The sequence below is a fragment of the Balearica regulorum genome, chromosome 23 (assembly GCF_011004875.1).
Source record: "Balearica regulorum gibbericeps isolate bBalReg1 chromosome 23, bBalReg1.pri, whole genome shotgun sequence".
In the NCBI taxonomy this organism is placed as follows: Eukaryota; Metazoa; Chordata; class Aves; order Gruiformes; family Gruidae; genus Balearica; species Balearica regulorum.
In genome coordinates, this window is record NC_046206.1 from 2,424,822 (window position 1) to 2,441,865 (window position 17,044).

The window sequence follows — 17,044 nt, forward strand, 5'->3', positions numbered from 1 at the left end:
GGAAAGTAGCTGTGTAGCAACTTCCACTTTTCTTTACTGTCCACCCACTCATTGACAGCTAATCTATCAGCCAAGGCTGGGCATTTCCTACAAGCAGCCTTAAAGGAAGAGCTTTGGGGGCTTTTCTGAAGAATGGTACATCGCTGAGAAAGGGAAAATAGGAGTAAATCGTGCATCTGGCTTTGCTGCTTCATTATTAAATGAGATGTTAAAAGCACAGCACAGTGGGCAAGCATTAGCACCTAGGATGACCAGTCGCAGGGATTTTACTGAGGACAGCACCCGCCCAGCAGCGTCCCCTTGGGCTAATGCCCTATCCTGCCAGTGGCTAAAGCTGGCCACGTCATAGCCAGCCCTAGAGACCCAGGAGAGGGGTCTCACTTTCCCTTCCTTTGGTCTCAGCCTGTACCCTCCTGCTTTAGCCTGCAATTTGCCATTCCCCGTTTCTGGGACCAAATGCCAATCTCTGGGCTATTATGTGTCCTGCAACCACCTACCCATGTGGGTGGCAGCGCAAACTCTGAAGTTGGGTGCAGCAGATGGGGCTCTAAGCTGTCCCTGGGGCTCTGACAGCCAGACCCCGGGCCCTGGTACAGCCGTGATGCGCATGACTGTGGGACTCTGCCCCATGGCGATGTCCCGCCTGTCTGGTGGCGCAGGTCTCAGGTGCTAAGATCTGAATGACCACCAAGCGGACTGTGAGTCCTCTGATGTGCCTTCTGGCAGGCTGAATTACAACAGAGCTTGCTTGATGGCTTTCCTGGGACTTGTGCAAACCCAGGGGCCCTCATGTGATAGCAATTTGTCTCAAGAAGAGGAATTTCCCACTGTGGACTTGGTTTCTCTTGCTCTTTTTATCTGTGTCCTTTCCACTAAGAGTGCTCTGGACAGCCTCAGAAAGTTTCAGAGCAGTCCCTGGCTCAGTGGGCACAGAGGACCTCGGGTCCCTTTGCCACAGCAAAGTGGCTCCTCAGAAAGCCATCTTAAATGCCCAAAGTGGGAGATTGCTGCTGCTTCCCCTGACTCTGACCAGAGTTCATCCCTTGAATCATCCTTCCTGCTAGAGCCCACAGGCTTCCACAAACTCTCAGCCTTGCCAGAGCACCAACAAATTTGTCAGCCGCAGGGTCAGTCGAGTGGTGCCGCTGAGCCTGGCGGCAGGACCCCGGGCACGGCACGGTGGTATGCCTGGCTCTCGTGGCACCCAGGGACATGCAGGCTTCAGCTCCGCTCCGCTGGGGCCATGGGACATACAGGCACGGGGAGAGGCTCTCCCTCGCCGACAGCCGTTCCTCTGCTGAGGGCCAGCCATAGAGGTGGGCAGGGGAGGACGGCTCCAGCAGCATATGCCCCCCAACCCCCGGCTTCACCTCAGCTTGGCTTTATTCTCCCCTCTTTGAGAGACGAGTTGATGTCCTGTTGCTCTGCTATCAGCTCATGAGTCAGATCTGGCAACCACTGAAATTAGGAGTTCTGAGATGAAGCACAGCCCATCCCACACAAAGCCACAGCTTGTGTTTCATGTAAAGGAATGAAGATCAAAAGCAATGGGACCAAAAATGAGGAAGGAGGGAGCCTTGTGGAAAAGACAACGTGAAGCTGGCCCTGTGGGTGAGGCAGTTCAGAGACTAGGGAGAAATGGTTCACAATTTAGGGGAAAATGAAACAGGCTGAGGAGAAACAAGGGTTCTGCTGAACACTCAGACTGTGAGTGGCACAGCCCCACTGCGGTGCTTATGCTGGCACCTGAGCTGCTGCATGGGTGTGAGCATTGCCAGGTGCTGCGGGAGGAGCTGGGGGGGGGCAGCGCGGTGGCGTGCCTGCATGCTGTCCACACTGCAGCTCACGGTGCAGATGCTTCCCAGGATCCCTGTCTTGTCAGTGCTTTCCCCTCATCCTCCATGAATGACGCTTGGCATCCTCAAGGCTGCAGAATTCGTGTCTCCATACCACCTTTGCTGCCACCAGCTCTGCTGTGAGGAGCCCGGGGAGGGAGCCGCTGTCCTACAGGGAAAGGGGGGCAGAGCTGCCTTCCCAGCCCGAGGCAGGCGGGCACGGCAGCCCCTGCCCCTGGCTGGCACGCAGTCCTGTCCTGTCCCATGGCCACGCGCCGTGCTGAGGCACCCCCTGGCCCCTGCAGCCCCAGCACAGGCAGGGCACCGGGCGATAACCACGTACGAGCTTTGCATCAGATGTTGCTGACCACCCGAAGCACCGTGTTAAAACTAAAGCATCACAGAAAAGAGCAACCCTGTGTTTTCAGTGTTGGCGGGAGAGGTTTTGAGTTCACAACTCAAACCAGCCCTTGAGAACACTGCTGAGTGTCCTTTTCATCTTAAAAATAATTGACTAATCTTTGAGTAGGAATAACCATGTTTTTAATAACCTGGAAATCACCTGAGTCAGAGCTGCACAGCATGTCTTTCCCCAGAGCCTCTGCGGCTCCTCTCCTCTCCCAGCTGGGAGCTGCAGCCACCTGGCCCCGTACCCGGCTCCCACCAGGACCCTCCTGCCAGCTGCTAGCCCCAGGCACCCCTTTGGTGAAGGGGCTGCCATGTCCACGAGGCAGGCTGCAGGGCAAAGCACGTCTTCGGCCTCGTCCTCCCACCTGCCTGGCTGCCGCTCCCTTGCGCAGCACCCACATCCTGGAGCTGCCGCTCTGTGGCTGGGGCTGAGGTTGCCACAGCCTCGGCGATGCCAACACCTTCGATAGAGCTCGGGACAGAGGGGGGCTGGGATTTCCAGCAGCCCACAAGCCCCGTGGGTGATGTAGCCCACCCTGAAATACCCCTCGTGGGCCGCTGTGTTGGCCAGGCTGGGTGACACCACTGCAGAGAAACCTAACACTGTCCTCCGTGTGACTCAGGGGGCCCAGGGGCTCCACGCAGTGCCTGAGAGCCTGGAGAACACCTGGCAGAGCTGGTCTCTGTTCTTCCCTGTGTTCCACCACTGCAGACCTCGGGGAGTTTTGCACACGGAGGCAAAACTCCGGGAGCTTGCCTGGAGGGGCAGGCTCGGGCAGTGATGCTGCACCGTGCAGCACAGGGCTCAGACTGGGACCAGAGGGCTGGTTCTGCATCGGCACAGCCCTGCCGCAGGACAAAACGCTTTGCCTGGAAGAGCAGAGTTTTGCTCTTCCCTTCCTCATTCCCTCATGCCTGGATGTCGGAGCAGAAAGCGGAGGAGCCGCTGGGCTCTCCCGGGGTGGCAGTGCCGGCTCTGGCTGTGTGTGCTGTGTGCTTTTAGCACCTTGTTTGCTAGCGGGAGGGCGGGAGGGTGCAGCACGACTCATAGGAGCGGTTTCCAGCAAGAAAGTGTGAGGATTTCACCCGGGAGGTGTTGCACACACATGACATTTAACATCAGGTTGCCGGGGTCAAGCCCAGACACACGTTTCTCTGTAACTTGCTTTCTGTAGGTAGCTTTGTAGAAGCAGTCATTTCTGGAGCTGCCACCTGGAGCTACTTTCTGAGAATCCCTTTTCAGAAGAGGACATGGCAGCTCGCACAGGCACGTGGGCAAGGCCAGCTCAGGGCTGTCCAGGGACGCAGCTTGGTGCTTGGCCAGCTCCTGCCTCCCTCTGCCCCTGCACCCCAGTAGGGCTGAGCCCTCAGAGGCACAGGGCGCCTGCAAAAAAGCAAATAGGATGCTGTTCGTCCTGCGTGTGACAGCTAAGAGGAGTGTGCTGCAGAGTGAGGGCTGGCTCAGAAACCACTCTGAAAGCAGGGGATCCCCAGAGCAGGTGGCCTGGCTTATGGCCACCACCACGGGAAGCATTTGCCCCGTGTACTGAAGCACATGCGCTGGACCTGCCTAGGCAATGAGGTCCTGAGTGGGCGTGCTGGAGAGAGGCAGGCAAAGGGCTTGACAATGACCTTGCCATAAGAAAACAGGGCTAAACACCAAGATCAGGATGGACTTGGATGTCGGTCTTCTCCTCCAGGCTCCCCAATCCCCCTCTCTGGCTGGCCGGGTTTGGCCCCAGGCTGTGCACGGGAGAAGGGCAGGAATTCACCCCTCTGGGAAGGGACAGGTGGGGAGCCCCGGCACAGGGTGGAGGGGATGGCAGGATCCCAGGCTTTTCAGCCTTGAAATCAAGGGGGTTTTGAAGCAGGTTTCCTCCAAGCTTGGATGGCCCTGCTTGTCTCCTGCCCTGCCAATGAGCAGGTGTGGGTGGGGAGCCGGATGAATAAGGGACTTATGCTATGAATAATGCCGGGAGAAATGTGCCTGGAAAATACAGTGTTGGGATGGGGCTCATGGGACGCAACGTGCCACCAGACAGAGCCTCCTGGGACTGGGCCATCGGAGAGGCTGTACTCCTCCCTGCCGAGCCACGTGCTTCCCTCGCACCGCCCGGTGCCAGCCCTTGCAGGCAGGCAGGAGCGCGGCCATCTCTTGCAACGGCCTCTTATCCCAGAGGCTGCTCATCCACACGCTGGCTGGAGCTGGGAGCAGCCCAGGTTACGCGAAGCACTGGCTGCATATCTGGAAAACCATCCCACCTCTCTGCCGTGGAGTGCAGAGCAGAGACCACAGTGCAACCCCAGCCAGCGAGGAATGCAAGCACAGGCTCCCCGCAGCCTCGTTCCTCTGCCCCGCAGCTGCTCCTCTGGCAGCCGGGGGCTGGGGGCGAGCAGGGCATGTGGCACTGAGGGGCATGGGTCCGGGGTCTGGGCATCAGAAAGCACACAATGGAGCTGGGCATTTTTCCTTTTAATCTGGATATTTTTACCTCTCCCAAATGTGAGTTCTGGGTTAAGCAAAGCATCTCCTAGCTCATGCCCACAGAGGAAGTGGGAGACCGCTGCTTTCTCCTTGCACAATGTGAAAGCATCCCTCCATTAGCAAAGGAGTGAAAAAGCCCCTAGACAAACTAGAGTGAAACAGTATTTCATTTCCATTGAGGCCATTCCGGACTGCTCGGTCATCCGGAGCGCACGAGAGGGTTTTTGCTGGGGTTGGACATGGCTGCGCATCCCCTAACCTCCTATCCTCAGCTGGTGCTCACAGCCCTCCGAGGCACACAGTGGAGAAGGGGGGCCTTGGGTGGGCAGGCAGCCGGGAGAGCAGCAAGGACCCCCCCGGTGCCCGGGATGCTGCTCTCCCCCAGGGCCAGACCTCGCCTGCTCTCAGACCTTTGGCTGCAGCCGAGGCTCCTGCTGCCCCTGCCCAGCGTTCCTCCATGCCTGGCTGGGGTGACCGGCAGCAGAGGCAGGTATTTCACGTGCTGTGCCTGCAGCAGTTGGGAAACAGGCAGCGGTGGAGCCGGGCAGCAGGTCGGACTGGTTTCCCTCCGCACCCGGCGCTGGCACTGACGTACGAACCCGCTCGCCAAACAGATTCTGCCCCGTCCCCACGGACCTGACTTCGCTCTGCACCGTGCTGCGCAGCGAAGGATGGCTGTGCCGAAGCTGTGACCCCAGCCCAGCCCTGCAGCGGCCGATGGACGGGAAAACCTCTCCGGTAAGGCGTGGGCAGCTGCCCCAGCTCTGACCCAGCTAGGAGTACCAGGGGCTGCTCTGTGGCCGTACAGACCCCCTTTCCTCCGGGTTTGGTGGAGGGCCCGGTTTCTCCCTCCTGCTCTCTGGGGCGTTGCCTTCACAGCAGCCTGTTGCTGCCGGCGAGGAGAAGGACCTGGGGCGAGCTGCCTGTGGGGCTGCTGCCTCCGGCACCCCCTCGGCACATGGAGGGAGGAGAACTGCTGCAAGCATCCCCGGTGTCAGCCCCGCACTGGCAGAGGAGGTGTCAGGGCCCCCCGGCACTGCTGCTTTTCCACACTGGAGCAGATTTGCAAATCGGGGGGACTGGCTGGTGGGCAGGCTGGTGCTGCCGGTGGGAGCCTGTGCCGCTTGGCGTCCATGGTGCTGCACGTTCCTGAGCCCTCCGGCACCTCCCACCAGCACATCAGTAGCAGCAGCAGCAGCACGCTGGTGGCCCTGGCCCCCACTCCTCTCTCTCACCCACTCTCCTGGCAGTTTTCCCTGTGCTCTTTTTGGGCTGGGTTAACCAGGGCCTGCTTGATCTCGGCTGTGGGGCCTTGCTGAGCATCCTGTCATGAGGAAAACATCCATCCCCGGCTGGGCACTGGGCTCAGCCCGCCCGGGCGAGGCAGCGGGTAATTACCATGCCGAGTGCTGCCGGCTGTGCCAGCGACGTCCGGAACGTGCAAAGCCGGCAGTGATGGGGCAGATGGAGCTTGAGGGGAGGCAGGGCCAGCTGTAAAAGCCACCTTCTTCCTGCCCCTTGGCGTGCGGGTGCCTCAGAGGCAGCCAGGAGCAGGGGCAGAGTGGGCTCGTGCCAAAACCTGGCTGGGTCCCGAGGGAGGGGCAGCCTGCCCCCAGCACTGCTTCGCAGCGTGATCCCGGCTCTAGGTGGCCCTGAAAGTGAGCAGCAACACCACATCTCTGTCAGAACAGGGCAGGAATTGGGATGCCCACGTATGGAGACAATTACCCAATATTGGGCATCCCCACTGGGCCACCTTGGCTTTGTTGCTTGGATTAAATGGGCCATTAGGAGTCCCAGGTGCCACCCTCAGCTCTGCAACTGCAGGAGAGTCGCTTCATCTTTCCGTGCCTCGGTTTGCCCATCCGTGGAAGGGGGTGAGCAGCGATTACTCACCCCCTGGAACATTTTCTGATCTCCACCTGAAGGGCCGCTCACACTGGCATAGGGCAACCTGTCCCTGGCCGGATCGGGCTGACTCAGTCAACACAGCTTGTCATCTGTGCTTGTAAAATGGCCTTTGCATGCTTTGGGATTTCACTTCCCCACGTGTTGTCCCTTTACGGCATCCAGGTCTTGGCAGCATCCTCCCGCAGCTCCTGCCCAGTTTGTCCCCAGGACTGGGGGTCTGCCCCCTCCCAGGGGAGGCACTGCCAAGGCACTGCTCAGCTGAGGCGCTCGAGTGGGACGGATGTCACCAGGAGGGAATGGGGGCTTTCACAAGCTCGTGAGGGTTTTGTCCCAGGTGAGCGCGAGGACAATGTCGCTGTTGTGTGCTTGCTGAGCTAATCTGCCACCGACAATCAGCGCTCCACAACTAGGTGAAGGAGCCAGTTCCCTGCCCCGAACAACAGGCTGTGAGCAGCAGAGAGGGGGCGGGCTGCCAAGCTCAGCTGGGAGAGATGATCACCTATTTAGGCAGCTACTTTCAGCTTATTTAAGCTAGGCTGCCTTTCTTCCTTCTTGATGCTCCATGTTTTGGGTAGCTGCTGTGCCTTTCTGCTCTTCTGAGACATGGCTGGGCCCTGGGTCCAGTTGCAACACCCGAGGTGTTGCCTGGCTTCTTCCGCTCTCCCTCCCACTCCGAAACTGCGTGTGACTGACTGCTGGCTGGTTTCCCTCCCCATCACGCGTGGATCCGGAGTCTTGAACCCAGCCCGGACCGCCTTTCCCCTGGTGACTGCCTTCTGCTGGCATGGATTTGGTGGCCGTCCCTCCACGGCAGGGAGTGGAGCTGGAGATTAGTGCACATGGCAGCTCACGGTGCAGAGGGGATGGGCTTCTCTGGTGCTGCTGGCTGTGGCTTAGGTGCCTTTCCCGGCTCTGCTCAGAGCAGAGCAAAGAAGGACCGAGGTGGTGTTTACACTCACGACAAGTTCAGCAAAGGGCTCGTGCTGCAGACCGGCATTGTCCGCTTGTCCCCCAGGCAGCCTGAGCTGGGCCGGGTGCGAGAGGATCAGAGCTGGCCAGGAGTCCCCCCGTGTCCCCCCAGAATTCCTCCTCCCCTTGTTGTCTGAAAGCCGGCACTGCCATGGAAAGGAGCTGGTTGTGCTTCCCCTCCCCGCACCTGACTTTCAGGCGCCAGCCCACAGCAGGGCTTAATGCTTTTGCGGCTGGTGGAACATTTGCAGAGAGGACGTCAGAAAAAGGGCTCAAACCGCAGCCACGCGTGTGAGAGAGGCATGGCTCCGGGTTTGACTTTTACTCAAAGTCAGCAAAGGATGAGTAAAGGTTTTGTGGGCAGAAGTCGCAGCTCGCTCACTGGGGTAATGCACGCTGCTTAACAGAATTATTTTCGTAAAGCTGCTGCTGTTTGTTCTCCGCTTCAGTGGCAGTACAACAGCAGCCAGTTGTGCTGGTTACCAGGAGCGGGTGGTAAAAGTTTTGTTTGCTTCTGTGATAGACCTAACAAAAACCCCAACAAAACAACAAATCAAAACCAAAAACTTGGACTTTAGACTTTTAAGGAAATAAGTAGCTAATAGTTCTCCTGAGTGTAAGAAAGGGCATGTGTTTCCTGTTAAGGAATAATAAGAGCAATTTAACCTATAGTGAACCGAAGCATTAATTTGAAACGTTTATACACTGGAGGTAGAAATGCTTTAGCATCCAGCATCATTGGTGAAGCTGGGCTGTGTTTTCTGGTACAATGGAGAGGTTTGTCCTTAACAGCGTTGTGATTCTGCTGATCTGATAACTGAAGGGTTACGCTTGCCTCAGGAGGAGACACATGAAATATCAGACATGTGGAGATAGCATACAAATGCCAATGTAAATGATACTGTCCAGGTATTTGCAAAAACCTCATTTACACAGAGAAGAAAAATTCTTTTCCTAGGAAGGGTTCCTGGTATCTGCTCATTGCTTTGTTTCTGCAAAGCAGCGGCACAGGACCCGCTGCAGCTCTGGCTCTCTTGCTGATCATGTGTGCTTTCTAACAACGGGCACTAAGGATACCCAGGGATGTTTCACAGTGTGGGCATGCAATACTTGCTGCAAGAACTTGAATCCTCTTGGTGTGACTGCTCACAGTCCTTAGGGGAGGACACTGCTGGGGCACTCTCCAGCCCTCCCGGCTGCTGTGCCAGCCCAGCAGAGCATGCCGAGGGGCTCTCCTGGGCTCCCCAGCATCTTTGGGAGAGATCACGAGGAGGCAAGCCTGCAGCGCGGCTATCCTGGGCTTGCCCACACGGCTGCTGTGAAATTCAGCCATAGGGAAAACTGGCCTTTGGCTGCAGGCTGAGCAAATTCAGGCTTGTTATTGCTGCCTGGGTGATGCTGTGAAACAGAAACTGCCTCTGTTCCTCCCTGTGCGTGCAGGAGGCAGGGGAGCTGCTCGCTCAGTCCGGCGCTGAGAGCCTGTGCCGGGCGGTAGCCCTGCGCACCGTGCTGCTGGCCAGGGCAAGTGGCCAAGCAGCTTCCCTGGGAGCCTGGGGCGCCGTGCCTGCTGGCTCTGAGGCTGATGTGCCTGTGCTGCGAGCAGTTACCAAGGCACAGTTCAAGAGATAGTGCGTCCCCGATGTTCAGCTGGGGGCTTGAGGCAGACCCTGCGCAGGGAACGCGTGTGGCCATGCCGGGGTGCGTGACTCACGGGATAATGCCCAGGAAGTTACACCACCGCATTGCAAGAAAGGGCACAGCCGTATTTATAAAGCGTGAGCCTCAGCAGGCTCCTGATGTGCTCGTTAGAGCTCTTGATTCCCGGCAGGAAACACAAGGGTAGAGAAAATCCAGCTGGAAGGTGGCAACTTGGCGGCTCCTGCTCTGCCCAAGGCCCCGTCATCTCTGCTGGTTCCAGAGCCGTGCACCGACCCTGGTGCTGCTTGCTGGCTTGGCAGGGAGAGGGATGTTCTATGGTTACCGGGAAATACGATCTCTTGCAGCTGCAGGGCCAAAAATCTGAGACAGGCTTCCAGAGGGGTGTGTTTGAGCCCACCTCTGGGTCAGTAAGCTGTCCTCTGGGCGGTGGGCTGGGGTGTCTGTGCCAGGCTGGCTGCATTCTTCTGCCAAAGGACGGCGGCTCCGCTTCCCCCTTGGGTGCCCCTTCTGTGGGACCCAGCGACGTTGTCTGTAGGGACAGGCGTAGCCTGGCTTCCCTTGACCAGCCCTGTGTAAACGTGGTCGGTTGTGGCTGTGCGGCATCGGGAGCGGTGCCAGGAGCCAGTGGGCAGTGTGGTGAGGACCTGCTGAGAACGAAGCTCGGGCCGGACTGTCGCTGCCGTGTGCTGGCTGGCGATGCCCTTGCAGTTCCTGTAAGGCACGCAGCCATTTCTTATTGCCAAAGATATCTCAGTTTTCAGAAATGGCAGAGGAAACAGCATTTATTGTGGGCTTTGTACCCAGGTCCTCTCTGAAGGAAAATGAGAGGCTCTCACTTCTGTAGCTGATTTAAGTTGATGGAGTGCTTGAAAGAGTGTGTCTTGAGGAAAGGAAACAAATACATATTCTTTTGCGAATTCATGGATCAGGAGTGACACAACTGCAGAACAGCATTCCAGGGTGCAGGACGTTTCAGGGCTTGGAAAACACCAATTATTAAGTATTACTAAATAACAGCTGGAAATTGCACTGTATTTTTCAAATGGCTAATTAAGGACAGATGCATAAATTGGGGCACTAGCCCCATGGAACTGGGCCACAGCATGACTGACCCAATACCAAATACCCAGCTGACTACTCTGATCAAAGTTGCGAGTAATGGTCTCCTCTGCTCACAGACCACGGCATCGCCCAGCAGTGTCCCTCCCAGCCTCCATGCCTCTACAGTCAGCAGCATCTTCAGTGCCCGACCTCCACAGCCTCGAGAAAGTGTCCTTGGCATTAGCTTCAAGCCCTACAGCCCGGAGTCCAGCCCAGCCCCGGCCCCCTGCACGACCTGTGAGAGCACACGTAAGAGGATGGTGCCGAGGCTGGTCTCTGGCCACCCTGGCCCTGGTCCCACCTAGGGTGGGGAGGGATGGAAGGGAGACAGGGAACGGGTCCTTGTGCCCACTGCTGGCATAAACCTCAGCCACAGGCTGGTGTTTCCCTGGGGATCTGAGGAGTGCTGGGAGCAAGGGAGAGGACAGTGACCATGGCAGGATGGGAGGACACCATGGGGAGATGCAGGATGTGTGTGGTCCTGCTCCCCCACATCTCATGGGCCCTCTGGGGAGCGGGGCGCGCGGGGAGCCAGGGAGGTCCCGGCAAGTGCCGACGGGCAGCAGGGTCCAGGCACCCTGGGGAGGCAGCCGCTCCCCTTGACCCTGCCTCTGCCCTGCTGCCAGGATCCTCCATGTTCAGAGCTCCCTGCATGAGCCAGCGACGGCTTGCACTCATCTTCTGCATCTCTGTCCTCATTGTGCTGCTCATCGCCCTCATCCTGCTGTGTGAGTGGGGTCCCAGCCCGGGGTGGCTCGGGGGTCCCTGGTGGGGAGGTCTGAGGGGCTGGGGGTCAGCAGAGGCTGGGGAGACCTGCGCTGGGAAGTGCCACAGGGAAACCGCCGGGCCGGAAGGCGAGCGGGCAGAGAGGTGCTCATCCCATTTCCTGAGTGTTCCTGACATCTGGTGGACAGGCAGGAGCAGGATTGCCGGGGAAAAGAGAGCTGCCGCTTGGGCTCCCTGCGGGGCGAGGGGCCTGCACCGCCTTCTCCTTCTCCCGGGCTTGCATCGGCGGGTGGCGGGGCACCCCCAGCAGCACCCGGGCTTGCCCTCCCTGAGGTGCAGGGTTAGCAGGCAGGACCCGTCAGACAAAGTGCGGGCTGTAGTCGGAACAGGCACCGACACCGGGGGAATGGCTTTAAGCTGCCTGACACCTAGCTGCCAGTCTGCCGGCTGCCGTAGGTAGCTGGTGGGCTTGAGGCATTCGGCGGGCTGCAGGCATCTTTCTGCAGGAGCAAGTTAGAAGTGGGTGAAGGGAGAGGGGCTTGCAGCGGCCAGGCGGCACGCTGCCGGGTGGGCATGGGGGGGTGCTCAGGGCTGGCCAGTCCTTCAGCCCCGGATCGATCCTGCAGCTCTTCAGTCTGGGCTCAATCAGCAGCCCTGCACCCAAGCTCACGCCTGGTGTTTGGGAGTGCCCCTGCGTGTGGCAGACCTCCTCCAGACTCCCATCCGGGTGGGCCTGCTGCACCCTCACCCACAGCAAGCCCCTGCCACCAGCCCTGGCCTCACCGCGGCGTGCACTTGCTTTCAGTTATGTTCTGGCGGTCACAGACCGGCATTGTGTACAAGGAGCCTGCCGAAAGCTGCAAGGACAGCCCTGTGCGCTGCGACGGCATCATCGACTGCTCCCAGCGGAGCGACGAGCTGGGTTGTGGTGAGGCACCAGGAGCCGGGGGCGGTGGGGGCAAGGGGAGCCCCCAGGGCACTGGGTACCACTGACCTGCCTACTCCATCCCCGCAGTGCGCTTTGCATTCGATGAGTCTTTGCTCCACATCTACTCCAGCGCTGAGAGCCAGTGGCTGCCAGTATGCAGCAGCGCCTGGGACGACTCCTTCTCCAGAAAGACCTGCCGGCAGCTGGGATTTCAGAAGTAATTCCCCACGGATGGGTGGTTCTGCTCGGGCGCTGGGGCCCTGCCAGCCCCCTGGGTATTGCTCTGGCCCTCCTGCCCTGGCCAGGTGCACAGTCTGCTGTGCTTTTTTCCCCCCAGCATTATGCTTTTCTGTAGCAAGGTTGTTTGTCCAGTGCTGCTCTGGGTGTTTCGGTCCTTCCCCCCTCCCAGGTTTGGTGTGCAGACCCTCTTTGAGAAGGCAGGGACTGGCTGCTCAGTGCCCAGAGAGGGGAGACCCTCACTGCCTCTCTCCTCTCCCCTCCCAGTGCATCACAGACTGAATACATCCCCCTGCACATCTCCGGCAAGAGCCTCACCGTGACTGACCAGAGAGAGACCATCCAGCAGAGCCTCAACAGGTACCAGGCAGCGTTGCCTCCTGGCCCTGGCTGGTGCCACAGGGCCGGGGCTGAGGCTGCCTCTCCCACTTCTCTCCTGCAGCTCACAATGTCTCACGGGAAAGTACGTCTCCCTCCGATGCACAAGTAAGGGGGCTGGCTGGCAGGGCATGCGCCCAAGGGGGGGCGAGGCCAAACACGTGCTTGGGAGCGCTTTCCTCCTTTCTTTGCACAGGGTTGGGCAAATAGGGCGTTTTCCAGCAAACTTTCTGGGTAATAGAAAACTATGATGGTTGTATTCCCATGGTCTCCACCGGCCCCTACGAATGTACTGAGCACCGCTGGTGCCTGCGGGTGGTGGGGATGTTTTGCGCATCCCCCTCTGGGCTTGCCTCCTCTCTCAGCCCTTCACTCAGCCCTGCTCTCCCCTCCAGCCTGTGGGCAGAGGATTTCTGGCCGGATCATTGGAGGAAAGGAAACCTCCGTGAGCAAATGGCCCTGGCAAGTCAGTGTGCAGTACGGGCCGATCCACATCTGCGGCGGCACCATCATCGACGCGCAGTGGGTCCTCACCGCAGCCCACTGCTTCTTCATGTGAGTGCTGCTGCAGGCAGCTGCCCGCAGCGCTGCTGTGCAGCCGGGGGGCACTGGCTGCAGCTGGCAGCCCTTGTGCAGGCGCTCAGTCCAGCCCCACACCCTGCGTCTCACTCCTTGCTGCCCCCACCTCTCCGTGCCCAGGAACAGCATGAAGATCCTTGATGACTGGAAGGTGTACGGCGGGGTCTCGGACCTGAAGCAGCGTGCGGAGGGCATCCCTGTCTCCCAGGTCATCATCAACTCCAACTACAGCGATGATCATGATGACTATGATATTGCGCTCATGAAGCTCTCCAGGCCACTGACGCTCTCAGGTGAGGCCTCTGAGCTTGCTGTGCCACAGGGCTGGGCTTGGCTGGGGCTGGTGTTTGGGGAGGACAGAGAGAGCCTGGGGATGTGCAAGGGGCAGCTCGGGTCCCCTCGGAGCCATCCCCTGGGCTGCATGGGGCTGCTGCCAGCTGGAGCATCCCGCTCTGCTGTGGCCACACCACTTTCCCCTGCCTGTCCCGTGGTCGGGAACTGGCCCATCCTCCCCTGGCAGGGCCCGGTTGGTGCACACGCAGGCGTGGGCTCGGCTGTGCAGCTGGCATGGTGCGGCTCGCTGTGCCCCACGTGGGCAGTGTGGCGGGGGGCCGGCAGAGACCCTGCCTGGGTGGGCGCAGAGGGGAGCCTTTCCTGCGTGCCCCGCTCCTCCCTAGCCGTGGGGCTGGTGACTACAGTGGCTATTTTGCTCCTGGGTGACTCATCCATCTCTCCTCGCCTGGTTTCCACCATGTCTCCCTCCAGCTCAGGTTCGCCCAGCCTGCCTCCCCATGTATGGCCAGCGATTCCAGACTGGCAGGTCCTGCTTCATCACTGGCTTTGGGAAGACCAGGGAGAACGAAGGTGAGGGAGGATGCTGGCTCTCCACAGGCAGCTCCTGCGTGCCACGGCCTGACCCGCGAGCACAGCGCGTGAGACGAGCGAGCGTGGCTCTGCTGCTGTGTTTGAGAGCTGTTCCCACAGGGGTGACTCCTAGCAGTTGCCCTCCTGGCTCTGCAGAAATAAGACCTGCGAGACATACCAGCTTCCTCCCTCACTGCTGCGGAAACATCTGATGCTGCGGAGGTGCCCGGGGGCAGTGGGGGGACGAGGCCCACCCTGCCCCACGCCTCCTCCTGCCTTGCAGATAACACATCCCCGAAGCTGCGGGAGGCTGAGGTGAAGCTGATTGACTACAAGATCTGTAACAGTGACAAGGTGTACGAGGGCTACCTGACCCCACGGATGATGTGTGCCGGGTACCTGCAGGGAGGGAAAGATGCGTGCCAGGTGAGCGGGCGGCACGGTCCCCACCAGGCAAGGTGGTACGGGACCGGCAGGGCTGCCTGCTTTTCCCGCATGCCGGTATCCCCTGGCTGGGTACCAGCAGAGGGGCGTCTCCTGTCTCCTCTCCTCACCACTCTGCCCCCTGTGTCAGGGTGACAGCGGAGGGCCCCTGGTTTGTGAGGACAATGGCCGCTGGTATGTGGCTGGGGTGACGAGCTGGGGGACAGGATGTGGCCAGAAGAACAAGCCTGGTGTTTACACTCGTGTGACAAAGCTCCTCAGCTGGATATACAGCAAAATGGAGGTGAGGTGGCATGGCAGGACTGTGCTCGGGCAGAGAGACTTATCAGGTGGCCATGGGTGCATTGAGAGGGGCAGCATCCCCCCAGCCCAGCCCCTGGCACCTCACCCTTGCTCTCCCCTCTCTCCCTTGCAGAGCGAGAACGACTAAGACTGGGATGGACGCTTGGCTGGGCTGTGCCTCTCCAGCCGGCGTGGGCCCCTGCCCTTGGTTGCTGCCAGGGCGTGATGTTACCAGCACATCCCTCCACCTATCTCTGGACTGTCCACACAGCCAGGGACCTGTTGCTGCCCCCAGCCTCTGAAAATATGGCACCTGCAAAGTGACTCTGCCCTTGCCCAGTGCAAGGGAGGTGGCCCGGCAGCGGCTGGGCAGAGCACCCGGCCAGCCCCAGCCCAGCAGCACGCAGGGGGCAGCAGCCTGTGCCGGTGGCTGGCCATGGGGGGCACTTCCTTGCCCTGTGACCGTGGTTCTTATCGCGTAAATAGACGTGTCCGGACAGGGGTGTCGCAAGTGCTTCCTGGCAGGACTGCGGCACACTCGGTGGACGAGGGGCTTCTAGCACTGCCCATAGATCCAGTGGAGGTGGTGGATGGAAGAGAGAAGCAGAAAAGCTGTGGGGTGCCCATGGCGAGGGAGCACTCCCCTTTGCACGCTGCTGCCAGGTTGCAGCTATGCTGCCTTGGGGTGTGGGATGGGGCTCAGCCAGCACGGTGCAGCTCTGTGCCACGCCGCCCTGACCTGCGAGGCCACGCTCCCTGCTTTGTCTAGGGAGGGCTGAGGCCTGGGGCGCAGCTACACCACCATCTGGGAGGAGCAGTAGTTGCTCTCACATTTGCAGATAGGATTAGGAAGTGCCTTTTAAATGATGTTTCTCCCCATGACAGAAATACCCGTTTGTTTATTTTTCCATGCTGTGGATATGGTCTGAGCAAGCACTCGCTCCCAGGACTGCGTGCAGCCAGTCTTCGTCCCCCCCTACCTGCTCTGATGAGGATTTCGGCAGTGGCGTGGGGCAGGTCTGCACTCTGGGGGTGGCTGCAGGAGGTGTGACAGAAGCCAGCAGCAGCCAAAGGCCAAGGCAGAGTGTGATGCAGGCCAGCCACCCCTCCCAGGCAGTGTGAGCCAGCCCCCGGATCTCACAGCTGTTTGTTCAGTGGATTGCTTCCTCCTCCCTCCGGCCGCTGAGCACGCAGGCGTTGCGTAGCCAGCCTTACCCCCCTGGCCACGCCAGAGCGGGGACACATTTCCCCCCAAGGAAACAAGTGCCCACATCTCCCTGTGGATGCTTTGAGGCACACAAGGTGCTACAGGAGATCCCCAGGTTGGCAGTGCGAGCTCCTGTGGGGAGAGCAGAGGCTGGCTGCCCCTTGCCGAGGCTGCGCTCCTCTCCCCAGGCATGTGGTCAGCTGCAGAGGGGTCCTGGGGAGCCTGGCCACCCCACGCTCTTCTCAATAAATGTTTTGGTAGTGCTCCACGTCGACATGACTCTTTTGAACTGACTGGAAAGGAAGCTGTCGAGCCCTAGTGCCCAGGTACCAAGGGAGTCCCAGGGAGTGGGGAGATTTCTGCCCCCCGCCCCAGGCTCTGCACTGGGCCCTGGGCACGGCCCTGGCTGGTGGCCATGCTATGATGCTCTGGGGCTGTCCCCGTCCTCGTGATTCTTTGGCCCTGGCAGCAAGGCCATGCATGCTGTGGTGGGCCCGTGGGACTGGTGTGCAGTGATGGGGGGGGTGTCTTGCAGCCGTGTGCCCCCGTGCAGCCTGCAGGATGTGCTCAGCACCCCAGTCCATACCCGCTTCTGAGCTGCTCTCTGGCCATTGCCGCTCGCATGGGCGGGTGTGATGGAGCGGCTTTTGCAAAAGCCCTTCCTCCCCTCACCCTCTGGGTTACTGCACATGACTGGGAGAAAGGGGGTGGTTTAGATCTCATGGGGGCTTGCCAGTAGATGCTCAGTGATGGAGGTAACATAGGTATGGGGGGCGGTGTGGGGGCAGAGCCTCCTGGGGAGGATCCATGGGCATGAGTCCAGGGGAGAGCCGTATCAAAATTCAGCTTGTGAATGCTGTGGACCAGAATAAAACGCTTTCCTGAGAAGGCTGCATAGCCTGTATAATTGCCCCATGTTAGAGAAATGGCAGTAATGAGCGTTTAGCCTTGAATTTTCCTTGGGAGCAGGAAAGATTACTTGCACTGGTTCTTTGTAACCCATCTTCTTGCAGCCAGAACCATTTAAGGAG

At 59.6% G+C, this 17,044-nt stretch overlaps 1 protein-coding gene across 1 annotated transcript; it reads left to right on the plus strand.

Annotated features, from left to right (window-relative positions):
• Positions 1 to 5,295: 5,295 nt before the first annotated feature.
• On the plus strand, positions 5,296 to 16,304 carry TMPRSS13 (transmembrane serine protease 13). The gene is made up of 13 exons (XM_075774379.1): positions 5,296 to 5,466; positions 10,446 to 10,617; positions 10,995 to 11,096; positions 11,900 to 12,022; positions 12,110 to 12,239; positions 12,527 to 12,619; positions 12,702 to 12,745; positions 13,033 to 13,192; positions 13,337 to 13,509; positions 13,982 to 14,080; positions 14,364 to 14,506; positions 14,655 to 14,807; positions 14,940 to 16,304. Exons 1-13 carry the CDS (start codon positions 5,446 to 5,448, stop codon positions 14,952 to 14,954), a joined length of 1,428 nt encoding a protein of 475 aa, XP_075630494.1. The 5' UTR covers positions 5,296 to 5,445; the 3' UTR covers positions 14,955 to 16,304.
• The last annotated feature ends 740 nt before the right edge of the window (positions 16,305 to 17,044 follow it).

Excerpts from the sequence above, each read along its gene's own strand:
- TMPRSS13 (XM_075774379.1), top strand. The coding sequence starts at position 5,446 with ATGGACGGGAAAACCTCTCCG. Across the intron at positions 12,023-12,109 it reads GAGCGACGAGCTGGGTTGTG|TGCGCTTTGCATTCGATGAG; the intron begins GTGAGGCACCAG and ends CCATCCCCGCAG. Across the intron at positions 12,746-13,032 it reads CGTCTCCCTCCGATGCACAA|CCTGTGGGCAGAGGATTTCT; the intron begins GTAAGGGGGCTG and ends TCTCCCCTCCAG.